The following is a 13,706-nucleotide window of genomic DNA, read 5'->3' on the forward strand; positions in this document are numbered from 1 at the left end:
GCTTTAAATTGTATGTAATGATCAGTGGGTCAGGTAAGTGCCCAGTGCAGAGAGAGCACCCTGGAGTGGGGACACCCTAGCCTCTGTCCTAGGGGACCACAGCAGGGTTGGGGGTCGAGCCCCCCAGGAATCCTAGGCCCAGCCTTGTTGGGGTTACGAGGACTCTGCCAGACAGGAGAGTGGAAGGGGCGCCCTCAAGGGCAGGGAGGCTTCTGGGTAAAGGAAGTGGGAGTGAGGATTCAGATCCTTCTGCTAGCCCACTTCACCGGAGTAGTACAGAAGCCAGGAAAGTTCTCCACAATAGCGGGACCATTGCCCCGCTTACATTCCACACCTAACTTCTGTTCTGCATTTAACAAGAATCACTAGAGGTTCGATTTTATTACATGAGTGTGAGAGAGAGAGATTTCCCCCTCCGTACCCAATCCACAGAGGATATGAGTCTACTACAGCTCCCAAGTAGGGGATTAAGGCCGTTAGCCAGTCTTGCCAACGATTGTGAAATTATTGCAAGCAACACTATTTGTTCCTGCTGCAGGAGCTCAGGCAAAAACACAATAAGTTCCTGCCTTCATGCAATTTGTGGGGCACAAAATCAGAGAAAAAGAGATAATTCACTGCACTGGAAACCATGAGGCTATGAATTCTAGCTCTTCCACTAATGCTGTTAATATTTCTGTGCCCTTCACAGCCCTTACTATTAAGCAAGCAAGGCCTTATTACCCCAAGGACATAACTATCATTTAGCCATTTTACAGATAAGATAACTGAGAACTTGAACAAGGCTATTCTGGAAACAGAACTCTAATATAACAGACCCAAGTCTCATCCACTTTGCTACATTGCCTTTCAGAAGGAACGTGTCATATGTGCGTGTGTAAGTCACACTAATACAGTGTGGCTCTGTGTTGTCCTTTAAAGGCTAGGCCACAGATAGAGATTTTTGACTCTGCTACTGCCTCCACACTAACATTTGTGGTTCTTCAGCTCAAGTGGGAGGGGCCAATGTTTTTAAAACCTGACTCAGTCCTCACTAATGATCCAAACAGGGGTTTTGTTATACTTGGATACAACCCTTACACTAGTGTTTCTCAATGACCGGTCTGTGGACTGGCGCTGTTCCCTGAGAGCTCCCTGGTACAGTTTAGGAAGGCAGCAAGCAGAGCCCTGGTATCAAAAAGGTTAAGAAACACTGCCCTAGACCACCTTCTGCTCCTAGAGCCAGGAATTCAGATGCCCAGTGTTCCACTGCTGTCTCCCAAACACTTGTCACGTGACTTTGCTGGTGGATTACATGTTTCTCTCTATGGGCTGGCCCACATAGAGTGTAACAGAATGCCTTCCCCCACACCACTTACTCCTATAGCAGAAGTGGAAAAGGTCTTGCGATACAAATCCTGCTTGTGGTGGAAAATAAAAGTTAGTGTTAAGACTCTGTTTGAATGATTGTATATTGCACAACACTACTTAGAAATGAATTTGATATTTTAGTGTTGCATATTTAGAGTCTGAACTTTGGCTCATGGGAGCTTTTAAGAACAGGATGTCGCATTTAATTATACAGTGTGGTTGAAACTGAGAACATACATGGGAGATCTTGCCTGTGTACCCAAGGAGTGGAAGATGCTACTTGTTTAAACTCCAGAAACTTGATTTAATAAACATATTTTCAGAAAGCAAACCTCATTCTCAAAGCTGTAACATTATAATGAGTGGGGTTTGGATGCCTCAGGCATTGCTAATGACCTACCGAGCCTTTCACTTATAGGTCACCAGTTTGAATCCAGCACAGATGAGTATGACGACACCTATGTAAGGTGAGTTTGGTGGACAATGGTTCTAAATTCCATGTCACAAATTCATCATGCTGTTTCGCACTAAAATGAAAGTTCTTCATGGTAGGAACTGCATACAGAGCCTAGCCAATGGGACCTGGATCTCTAGCAAGAACAGAGGCCAAAATCTTACTTATGAAAAATTTGCAAAAGTTGGCAACAATGTAATTGTCACAAACCTTTAGGCTGTGGGCAGAGAGAGTTCAAAAATCAGAAGACAGACCCAAAAACATGATTTAACTTTTTTGGACAATCTCACAAAATGTTGGGTCTGCCTCATGATTTTTGAACTTTTGGTGTTGGCAATAATGTCTTTTGCTCAAGCTGTAGAGGTTCCTGCTTTTAGATCTGGAGTACCTAGGTTAAACCTCTGGGGATGACCAAGATGATGGCCATCCTATTATACACCAGTATCACAAAGGCTTCAGTAAAGGATTAAATTAAGGTCACCAAACACATTTACTGTTTATCACAGAAATTTCAGTAGAGATGGACAGGATATGTAGATCCTGTAGTATATCCCTTCACCTGATCAGAGTTATTGTCCACAGTTACAGTACAGTAGGATTAAAAATACCAGAAATCTTTTTCTTATACATGTTTGATCCTCAAAGGGTGAAAGTCAATGATTAATAAAAATATGTGAATGGGCTCCACCTTGAGTCCTAGGGTAGCTGAACATTTCTGCTGAACTGATCAGTAGTGAAATAATTAACAATCCCGACGAGGGTGACCAGATGTCCCGATTTTATAGGGACAGTCCCGATATTTGGGGCTTTTTCTTTTATAGGTTCCTATTACCCCCCACCCCCATGCCAATTTTTCACACTTGCTGTCTGGTCACCCTAATCCCGACATTCAAGCAAACTTAATTAGATTTCAGATTTAGCACCTTTTGAGCTGAGTAAGACAGCATTGCACTGCTTTACATTTGGGAAGTTATCTTTTAACCATTAATGGACAAAAACTTAAAAATACCGTTCCAAGGACACTCCTTGCCCTAACTGTGCTTCCAGTGAAGTCAATAATAAAACTTCCATTGAATTCAATGGAAGGAGGTTTAGGCCACTCCTGCAAATTTCTGAAAAAACTCACCCATAAAGCTTAATTCTTCAGAAACTTCTAGGGCCACCAGAGAAGTGCTGGTCAGGAGAATTAGTTATTACAGCCTGAATCTGACCCCTTATAATGAGTAGCTAAAAACTAGTGTCAGAATAATCACACCACACTTGTTAATTTATCAGTCATATTTTATTCATTATATAGTTTAGCTATATAACAACTCATATTTATATTGATAAAAGTAGTATTTGAATTGAGGGGAGAGGGAAAAAAGGTGATTCCTCTGCCTCTAGTGGAGTTTAGACCTCACTCTGACAGCTATGCCTGGGGTAATTTTTATGCTTGGCTCACACGTATAGTTCTGGATAATACACCAGATTCCCCACATATCAGGCATTATCAAAACTTTTCCCCACAAGAACCTATCCCTGAGACCTCTTCTGCAAGCACTTTATTCTTTCTATATAAATATGTATCAAACAATTTAGCCTACTTAGTAAGGGGGAAAGATGTCCTGAATGCAGAGGGAAACAGCTCCTGTGCAACAGAGAACACTCGCAGTGGAGTGTACCAGAATGTGAGAACTCAAGCTGGTGTCTTCAGTGGCTGATGGACTGGAACTCCAGTTTGCACATAAGCACTCTAGAGCAGGAGAATGAGTTAGCAAAATATGAGAGAGGGCGCCACATGACCTGTCCGCCTAGAACGTGCATGCAGGTTGCACCGGTCTTGCTTAATCTCTCTCTCACACAGAAATCTTGATGTCTCACTTTTTTTTTCCATGTACAAGAATAACTTGAGGCTCTCTGTTAGCTTTACTCCACAGTATCAAGGTCAAAAGAACCTCACCCTCACATCATTGCATCTGTTTGCAGGCCTCGAAGCCATTGTCCCAGCTTTATTACAGAATCCTGAATGGTTCTTTCCACTGCCACACATCAGGATGCAAAGAAAGCTTGTGCTACAACACACTGTTGCAAATAAAAGACCAATCCCAGTATACTCTGAAAACTCATCCATACATCTATTCCCACTGAAATTGCTAGTTCTAGGGATGCAACAGGGATATAGTGCATTAACTAAAATGCTATACAGTTATATATCAATCCATTTTCCTGCTCCCCACTAAAACATAAGGACTGAGGTTTGAAGTGTTTCCCTCTGTGACGTTCTGTACTTCGGGGGAACACCCTACACCCCTATGTTCATTCTTATAATATGAATGCAAAGTTTGTCATGTCGGGTGTCTTTGGAAGGCTCATGATGTACTGAGCATTGTTGTTATGGTAATGTTATAGTAGTAATTGTTGTTATAGTAATGTTATAGGTTGTAATTTCATGTATATAGTTATGAGGCAGAAAATGTGTCCTCATAGCTTAAAGCAAACCCAGGCAAAAACTCTCCAGAAGCAGAGGGGGTAGTTCACACCTCATCAGGGCATGTATGGGACAAACCAAGCCCAGCCTCATGGGAACAAAGGACACTGGCCTAGACAACAACAAAGGATCTGTTGGACTCTCAAGTGAGTCATCCCTCTTCCTTTGGTCAGTTTGGGACTGCAATGAGGTAATGCTCACCTGACTCTGAAGGGAGGGAGGCAAAGCCAAGAGGGAAGAAAGGACATGATAAAAGGGAGAGACATTTGCCAGGCTCTTCCTCTCTCTTCCACCTCCATCTACAGACCTCACCACTAAGCGACTGAAGCGCTGATCAAAGGGGAGAGCCGGGCTGAAGGGCAACCAGCCAGCCTGTGGTGAGAAGCATCTAAGTTTGTAAGGGCACTGAAAGTGTTAAGATCAGCTTAGAATGTGTTTTGCTTTTATTTCATTTGATCAAATCCGACTTGTTATGCTTTGACTTATAATCATTTAAAATCTATCTTTGTAGTTAATAAATCTGTTTGTTTATCCTACCTGAAGCAGTGTGTTTGGTTTGAAGCGTGTCAGAGAGTCCCCTTGGGATAAGAAGCCTGACATGTATCAATTTCTTTGTTAAATTGACGAACTCATATAAGCTTGCAATGTACAGCGGTCATAACTGGACACTGCAAGACGGAGGTTCCTAAGGTTGTGTCTGGGACTGGAGATATTGGCTAGTATCATTCAGTTGCACAATCCAAGGAGCAGCTTACATGCCAGATGCTGTGCGTGAACAGCCCAGGAGTGGGAGTTCTCACAGCAGAACAGGGTAAGGCTGGCTCCTAGAGTCAAGGATTGGCGTGACCTAGCAAATCACTAGTCTGGATAACACCACGGGGAACGTCGCACCCTACCCATGGGAACCCAAGGGAATTATGTTCAAAAAGTTCCCTCCATCTCTCCCAGGGGATAGAATAGGTAAAAGGCCTTCTTATCTAGGGTGCCTCTAATATACTTTAACCTCCTAAAGTAAAAGTGGCTTCATGCAGCCAATTTAAATGAGTTCATAAATAGCCTGAAATCTTTACTAGATACCCATTAGCCAGAGGACTAAACCTCCTGGACAAAAGCTGATACAAATGATGAGTGATGGCCCAAAATGGGAAAATTCAAGGCACCACACTGGAGATAAGCTGTCAGAGAAATTCTGAATACCACAGTAATACTGACAAGTCTCTTATTAATTTTATTTTGCTGTTGCTTGGGAAACTTATAAGCAACAGCAGAGGCAATGCTATTGTCTATTTGTAGACAGGAATACATTGGTTCATATTTGCAATCATAAGGGAATGCTTCTAAATCAAAGTTCAAATTGTGCAGAGATAGATGGCTTACTGTTACTCACTGGGGACAATATACCATTCATTATATGCAAGTGGATTTTTCAGCGCTGTAGTTGACACAAAGAAAGGTTCATACTTTACCTTTCCTACACACAGCTTCACATCTCCCTTTACAATTGATTAGGATACACTGCAGCACTTTTTCATTTCAAAACTATGAAACCTTTTAATTCAGTGCCACTAAAAGTAGGGCCGGCTCCAGACACCAGCAAAACAAGCAGGTGCTTGGGGCGGCACATTTCTAGGGGCGGCATTCTGGCGCCGGCCATCATAGGTGCCGACTCTGGGGCATGGGGAAAAAGTGCCCCTGCCAACGCAGCTCGCCTCTGCTCCGCCTCCCCCTGCTCCCCTGAGTGTGCCGCTGCCACTCCGCTTCTCCCTTCTCCCTCCCAGGCTTGCTGCACGCGAAACAGCTGTTTCGCGCAGCAAGTCTGGGAGGGAGGAGAAGCCGAGTGGCGGGTGCTCAGGGGAGGCAGCGGTGGTGGAGCGGAGGTGAGGTGGAGCAGGGAGTGGTTCCTCTACCCCCCATTACTTCCTGCGCCCCCCCCATCCTAGCTCACCTCCGCTCTGCCTGCTCCCCTGAACACGCCGCTGCTCCGCTTCTCTGCCCTCCCTCGCCTGAGAAGGATGGGGGAAGAAGCGGAGCAGTGGCGCACCCAGGGGAGCAGGCGGAGCGGAGGTGAGCTAGGGCGGGAGGGTGCAGGGGGGGCCCCAGGAAGCAATGGGGAGGGGAAATGCGGCACACCCGGAGGAGGAGGAGGCGGGGCTGGGGATTTGGGGAAGCGGTGGAGTTTGGGTGGGGCCAGGGGAAGGGGGGCACAAAAAAAAGGAGGGGCGGCCAAATTTTTTTTTGCTTGAGGCGGCGAAAATCCTAGAGCTGGCCCTGACCAAAAGGTCTGTTTTATGCCTTGTGTTGTCCCCAAGACACATAATCATGTATCCAAAAAGAACCCTCCTATGGCCTTCTGAACATGCTCCAAACTATTGTATAGCACAGCAACCAATACATTGTAATGGCAATGCCAGCCAAAGGTCTGTCAAAGTAACGACACTGTAAAGTTAAACATGGGATTGTGACCATACTCCTTTTCAGGATTAGTGGGCAAAGCACAGAAGTGGGACTATTTGAGATGTGGGTTCTATCCGCAGCTCTGCCACAGATGATAGACCCATTATGTGACTCTAAAAAAGTCATTTAGCTTTGCTAAACCTCTTTCCCCATCTGTAAATTGGAGATAATACTTTCCTACCACCTATAGGCATGACATAAAACCTAATTCATTTATGTTTGTGAAGTGCTCTGAGAGCCTCAGATCAATGATCCTGCAGAAGTGCAAGGTGTTAATTAGCAAGGATGATCAAATTCACTAGAATGTTCACACAATCCCCAGTATGTGACATTATTACAGAAACACAACTTCTATCAAATTCTCAGGAGAAAATAAGACCCGTGTCTAAAACAAATACATATAAAAAGTTTTTCAATAGAATTGCATAAACAACAACAATTATTGGTTCTCATGTGGTCCAAAACATTCAAGTTAAACATACCAGAATTTACAAACAGAACATTGTATTCCATTTCTGAGGAGTTGGGTTGGGAGTGGGAACCTTCCTAAACATTTGGAGCCTAATTTTAAAATGTGACCCTCTTATAAGAAGATCTGGAATCTGGGTGTCACATTAAGGTGCCATATTTATAACTGGGCTACCTTTAAAAATACAAGATGTGTACGACATATTGTTCATGCTCTCTCAGTTATATATCTAGTGCACTAGCTGACATTTATATTTCATGGTAAAGTAATTATCTTACCTTCATTTTTCCTTGTAAATTAAGATAAAATTATGATTGTTTATTCTTTAAAACAGACATTCACTAAAAATATTTGTTTAAAATACAGCCAGAACTACGTGGGACCAAATTCCATTCTGGTGTGACTCCACTTGCTTTAACAAAGTAGCACCAAGGATTAATCTGTCCCATTAGGCTCATTTTCCATTCCAAAATTCCTTAATGGCATAAAAGAGTGAGCTGGCTGGCCACAGTCATTAAATACAGGCATTCTGGATCTGGTCCTACTCCCACTGAACTCAATGAGAGTTAACTAGTGGGATGTCAGAACCAAACACAGACAACTGCAAAAGTAGTCTTTGATCTTGAGCTTTAGTTCTGATGCAAAATTTCCCTGTGCCAACCCTCCTTAATTTAGTTTTGTAATAAAATTTTGCCATGGGATATAAATGTTTGCTGGAGATTTCTTTGTCAATAGCAACCTGCACAGTCTATGCAACTTCTACTTTCTTCTTTAGGCACTGGCAAACTGATTGCCAAACCCCACTCAGATATACTGGATGCTTCACAAGTACATGGAACTTAACACAGTGGCTAGTTATTATCAGAAGACAGGTCTGGGGTTAAAAAAGAGGTGGAATGGGATTGATCAAAACAACCCAAAATTTCAATGGAGGGGTAGGGTACAATCAGAACCTAAATCCAGAACTTAGTTTTGTTGGGACCACCATTCTGGACCAATCCAAATCCAGATTCCAACTCTCAAACTATAGGTATTCAATATCTCTCTAAATAGGTCCCATCTCTAGTGGTTAATTTTTTCTCTTCTACAAGGGGACAGTCGTTTGGCTTAGGTGTTATTAAAACTCTGTTCATCTCCACCACCTCAAAACCACATTGTGTCCATACATTTATACTGCAGCACTGAGATAACATATAACATACTGTAAATATATTACCATTTGTGTCAGAGATGGCAGGACTTGTAAAGGACTCAGAAGTCATTTGATAGTTTGTGTGTCAGAAATGGATAAGCAGGGCACAATCTTTTTTTTTTAATGAACATTTACTTGATGTGATGCACCAAATAACTTTTTCTTTAAAAAAAAAAATTATGACTGACAAGACTGGATTTTCCTAATAAGCATGGGACACTGGAAGATCCTCAAAGTCTTTCAAATGACATCACATCTGAGTTTTTTTGTTTATGCCTTCACAACGTCTACAGTAACACTTTTATAAAACATTACAATTCTTTCCTCAGCAATACATTTAGGTGACCTAAATGTTACATCTATCCCAGAAGTACTGTAGGAACTGCTTCTAGTGAAGCTCTATGCAGTAGAAATATGTAAGTCAGTCTTCTCAATATTGATTCTAAATTCTGCCAACCAATTCTGTACAAAATTGTTCTGTGCAAACCTGTTATGAAAAAGGCCTTGTGCAGAGAAACAAAAGGCACTCTCGAGGTTTTCTTCATCTATCATGTACCACTCCACATCGACTTAAGAGGGCCTCTTTTTGAGCCAATTGATTACTACTTTTTGAAACTGGTCCAGACAACAGCTGGATTAATCTGGGTATATGAAGCAGAGACACGCAAGAGGACAGATTGTTGGAGATCTTTGGTGAACACTTTCCTCCCTCAGCATCTACAATGATCATCTCCACTCAATACCTGGTTATCTGAGTCTGGTTGGACCACTTCACTAGCCAACATGGGACAAGCTGTACTAAAAGTGACTGAATCCAACAGAGCTCAGTGTATACTATGTAATGTGACCTCAGGAACAAACTAATATACACAAGGCCAAATTCAGCCCAGCTGTAATAGTGTAACTCCACTGGAAGAAATGGCATCACATCAGGTATGAATCTGGCCTATAAGATCTGATGCTATGAGGCACTAAGTGTCTTCAAAACACACTAAAGCTCTGCATTTCACAGGAACAAACCTCCAATAAGATAAATGCAAATTAAAAAATTCCAACAATAGCTAAGTTTATAAGACAGGGATGGTCCAGTTACTTATCCAGTAGTCCATCCAGACCATGACATGCAAAGACAGTGGAAGTCTTTGAAGATGAAGGTCTAATTACCTATTGCATTCATACTGTGGTCTCACACTCCTTGCAGGACACCAGTTGGAAAGGATACATAATAGACACCACCACCTCACAAAAAAAGAACTAGCCAGTTTGTCTATCTAGCAGATGAGCATAAGGCAAATCACAGAGTGGAATCATTCAAATCTTAAATAATGACCAGACAGGCATAACTTAAAGAATCTCCCATAGCCACCTCTTCACCTAACAGTATTTCAAAAAGAATAGCACTAGATATGGGCCAAGAAATGGGACACGATGCAGTCTGAGAGCCAGTGATCTTTATTCTAGATTTGTAGAAATTCGACTCTGTACTAGATCCACAAGATTAGTGACCAATTCTGGAACACAGAGTTTCTTAACCATCTTCTGAAGCACCTGGTATTGGCCACTCTCAGCGATAGGATATTGGACTTGACACATCAGAGTTTGATCAGATATGGCAATTGCTGCATTCCTATGATTCAAGGTAGAAGCCAATATGGGAGAAATTGCTATTGGCTTGTGTGTGGGGGGGGATTACAGAAATAGAGTTTTCAAAAATTATTGTAGATTTAAGATGACAGTATTTATTTTCCATTTTAAAACATTCACTAAAGTGGACCAAATGATCATTTTGTACAAAATCTTCACCTCCAAGGCTATATGTGGAAGTTGAGCTTTCATCTAAAGATGCAAAACAGATTATAATAATATAAAATTTGATACTGCAAACAGGTTTTGCTGTATGCTTTCCAATTTATAAGGGTTCAATTATCATTTTAATTACTAAATGAAATGTTAACATTTAAGTAATCAAGGAAAGGGATTTCCTGGGGGGTCAAAGGAAAGAGACAACAAGGGGAGGGGGCTTCCTGGGTTTTGGGAAAGAAAGAGGCACTGGAGTTGTGGTTCCTGTGCATTGGGGGGAGCAACAAAGAGGCATGGAAGACAGAGGTGGAAAACCAGACGGAAATGGGAGCAAGGAGAGTGCAGAGACAGTGAAAAAAGGAGGGGAGTGAGAGACTGTAAAAGGAAAAACCATAGGGAAGAGTAGGCAAAAGGAATAGAGTGACTGAGGGAGAGAACACAAAGGGGAATGGGGATTGGAATGAAAAGAGGATTTATGGAAACGAGACTTAAAAGTAACCTGCAATACAAGCAAAGCATTGAAAGAATCACTGAAATATAAGTTGGGTGTCCTACCCAAAGCTAGGGAGGAGCAAAGGGAAGGAGCAAATCTATACTAACTTTTTTTTAAAATGTCTTTGCCTGACAAAAATTACCATCCTGCTTCTGGGTTTGAGAAAAGTCTTCCAGAAAAAATCATCCTAAAAAGCAGAGTAACTGGTTAGCTGCTACAGTGAATCACTCTGGGGGGGGATTTTGTCTGTTTAGAATGCATTTGGTCAATCTTCCACTGAAAAGTAAAAGTTTTAAAATTAAAAGGCAAGAAAATCAAAAGGGAACTGTCAACCTGAAATCCAGATGATTTTTTTTAAATGACATAAAGTTGTTTCAGACTCTACAGTCAACCCAGAATGCCCCCAGCTGATTTTTGTGGCTTTACAATCACCATATCCTATTTTTAAAAAGTGTGTGTTTCAGGCAGCACCAGGAAGACAAAGGAAACTGACTGCCTTCACAGAAGAAATAGTGAAGCTGACAATTTTCATAGAAGGCAGTCTGATATCATGATGGACCACCTTATAAAAACATAGTAAATATAAAAATGCACCAAATAGACAAACTGAAAAAAGAAAACATGAATTTTTCAATAATCTTTCAGCATTATAGATATTAGCTGTTATTTTTGACAATATCAGGTAAACATTTTGCAGGCAGATATCTTGGAGGGGATGGTTCTCTTTTTTACATTGATGGCGTCACTCTAAAAGCACCTAAATATCTGAAATAGGGGGAAGGGAGTCTTACCTGAGTTCCTGTGACTGATTCCTAGAATGTTGCAATCTGAAGTGTCTCAGAGGAAACTAGACCCAGGAAACTCGTGTTCTAAAACTGATTTTTTTGGTTTGGGATTTTGTTAAAAAAAGTTTGGTTTGAACTTCTCTGTGTGCTGGCTACTCCATGTCACAGCCTAGGGGCATCCAGTTCCTATTTCCTTTAAGAGAGGTTTGACAAGGGAAGAGGAGAAAGCCAGAGAAAAGGGATAGGAAAGGGACAGAAAACAGATACTGAAAAACAGGAAGGCAAGATATACAGCAGAAAGGAAAAAAAGTGGAATGAGGGAAAGACATGAGCAGCAGAAGCACCACAGTAGAATAGCTACTTGTTTCACAGAAAGCTTGTTGAAGAAGTACACAAAGACTACAAACAAATGTGTGATTTTATCAGAGGAGGCAGGAGACATGATTCTGTGGGTGTAGGTAATGGAACTCTGTAGTCTAAAATTCTTTTTATGTTCTTTAGTAGGACAAAGTCTAGTTTTAACATAAAATGGTTTTTGCGAGAGCAATACTGGATCCTTTCAAAGTCTGTGTGCCTGTGCATGTTTTTAAATCAATTTGTGTGTATCTGATGGGGAAATACAGGCATATTCAGCACTCAGAGGTGACAATCCATATTTGCTTATGCACATGACAGGAGGGAGGGAGTTAACACAATGTAACTTGTTATTGGAAAATTATTCTGGTTGAGAATTCCATATAAAAAGGGTGACAGACATTAAACAAAATATGTATGCACTGATCTTCGAAAGTGCACAAAGTTGCCTTTTATTTTTTATTTCATTTCCAAGGAGAATTCTGTGCTCTGTGCTACTTGCTCACCCTTTTTTTCTAAAATGTGGTTGCAACCCTCTGCCTTTACATATTATATACTGCATTTACTTAATTCAGCAGATGACACCAAAATCTTAACACACATACATGCACACACATGGATCTTCCCAGTTAATTGGACTTGGAAAAATATTTCCTTACCTGGATCATGGAAAGGCACCAAAGCAAAGTTGTAAAGTGGTTTCTTAGGTCTTTTCAGAGAGGTTTCCAAAATTTTAGATGCTCCTTCAATAACTTGAACTAAGTCATCATACATAGAGCCAGTCACATCAAACACAAATGCCAAGGTGGATGCTCCCTCTGGGATTTCTTCAGCTCTGGGCTCCTTCTCTGCACTGGCATCTTGTGCATAGCAAGAAGAAAAGAGAGCCAGCAAGAATACTATGCAGAATCCCACTCTCCAGGTGGGGATATTTCCACGGGAAATCATTTTTCTCCCCAGTGCCTAAGCAGCGTGCTTAGTACTCACTAAGTGTCAGAGGGCTTCCACTGCAGTGGAGAAATACATTTGAACTTTTTAAAAAACAAACAAAACAAAACCTTTTCTGCACAACTTAGATCTGAGTTGCTATTCCCCCTACACCCACACACTCCACCAGACCTTTGAGAGAGGGAGGGAGAGGGATGCAGCAGCTTTTGTTTGTGTGTAGTTTCTGGTTTCTCTCCCTTTCCTTTCTACTTGTCTGCAGGACTTTTGTAGTGTTTCATGGAGTGAGGGGCGAGAGTCCCATCCATGCCCTACTGTGTTTGTTGCTGCTGCTGTTGGAATCTTTGGCAAGAGGCAGAGAGGCGCTCCCAATGTGCTGCTGCTGCTGCTGCTGCTGTTGGAGTCTTTGGCCAGAGCCTGAGGTTCCCAACTGCTGCTGTGAGACACAAGGAGCGGATGCCTAGCCCAGCCTCGGCTTCCCATTGGTCACCCGTTCTCCCCCTGCATTTGCCTTAGAGGCCCTTTTTTAGGGAGACTTTTAAAAATGTTTATAGGGTCACTTGAGTGCCACAAAATCACTTGGAGCAAAACCTTCAGTGATAACAATAAAAGCAGGACTGAGCCATAAGCAGGAAATTCGCCCCAGATGTGTGGTTTCCCCACCACTCTGTGACAGTCAAGGGAGCTGAATGTTTCCATTAGTGATTAGGAACAATGTACTCACCAGGATTGGGTCTGCACATTCCTGAGCTAGGAGGACATGGATAATCCTAGTACTCCCTCTCAACCTTAGGGGCAGGGAGATCCTGATATGAACCCCTCCTTCCACAAAGGGGAAAATAAGCTGACTGCCACTCACAACCTGCCAGGGGGCTACGGGGGGGGGAGGGGGAGAGAAAGATTTCCACTGGGCAGTGCAACCCAAAGAATTTCCCCAGAC

The 13,706-nt window shown here is 42.1% G+C and overlaps 1 protein-coding gene across 1 annotated transcript in view; it reads right to left on the reverse strand.

Annotated features, from left to right (window-relative positions):
- Positions 1–12,769, reverse strand: part of HMCN1 (hemicentin 1) — a 319,979-nt gene extending 307,210 nt beyond the window's left edge. The window contains exon 1 of the mRNA XM_045027042.1: positions 12,481–12,769. Coding sequence (XP_044882977.1) covers positions 12,481–12,769 — 289 coding nt within the window. The remainder of the gene's footprint in view (positions 1–12,480) is intronic.
- Positions 12,770–13,706: the final 937 nt, after the last annotated feature.

Source organism: Mauremys mutica, chromosome 8, assembly GCF_020497125.1.
Source record: "Mauremys mutica isolate MM-2020 ecotype Southern chromosome 8, ASM2049712v1, whole genome shotgun sequence".
Taxonomy (NCBI): Eukaryota; Metazoa; Chordata; order Testudines; family Geoemydidae; genus Mauremys; species Mauremys mutica.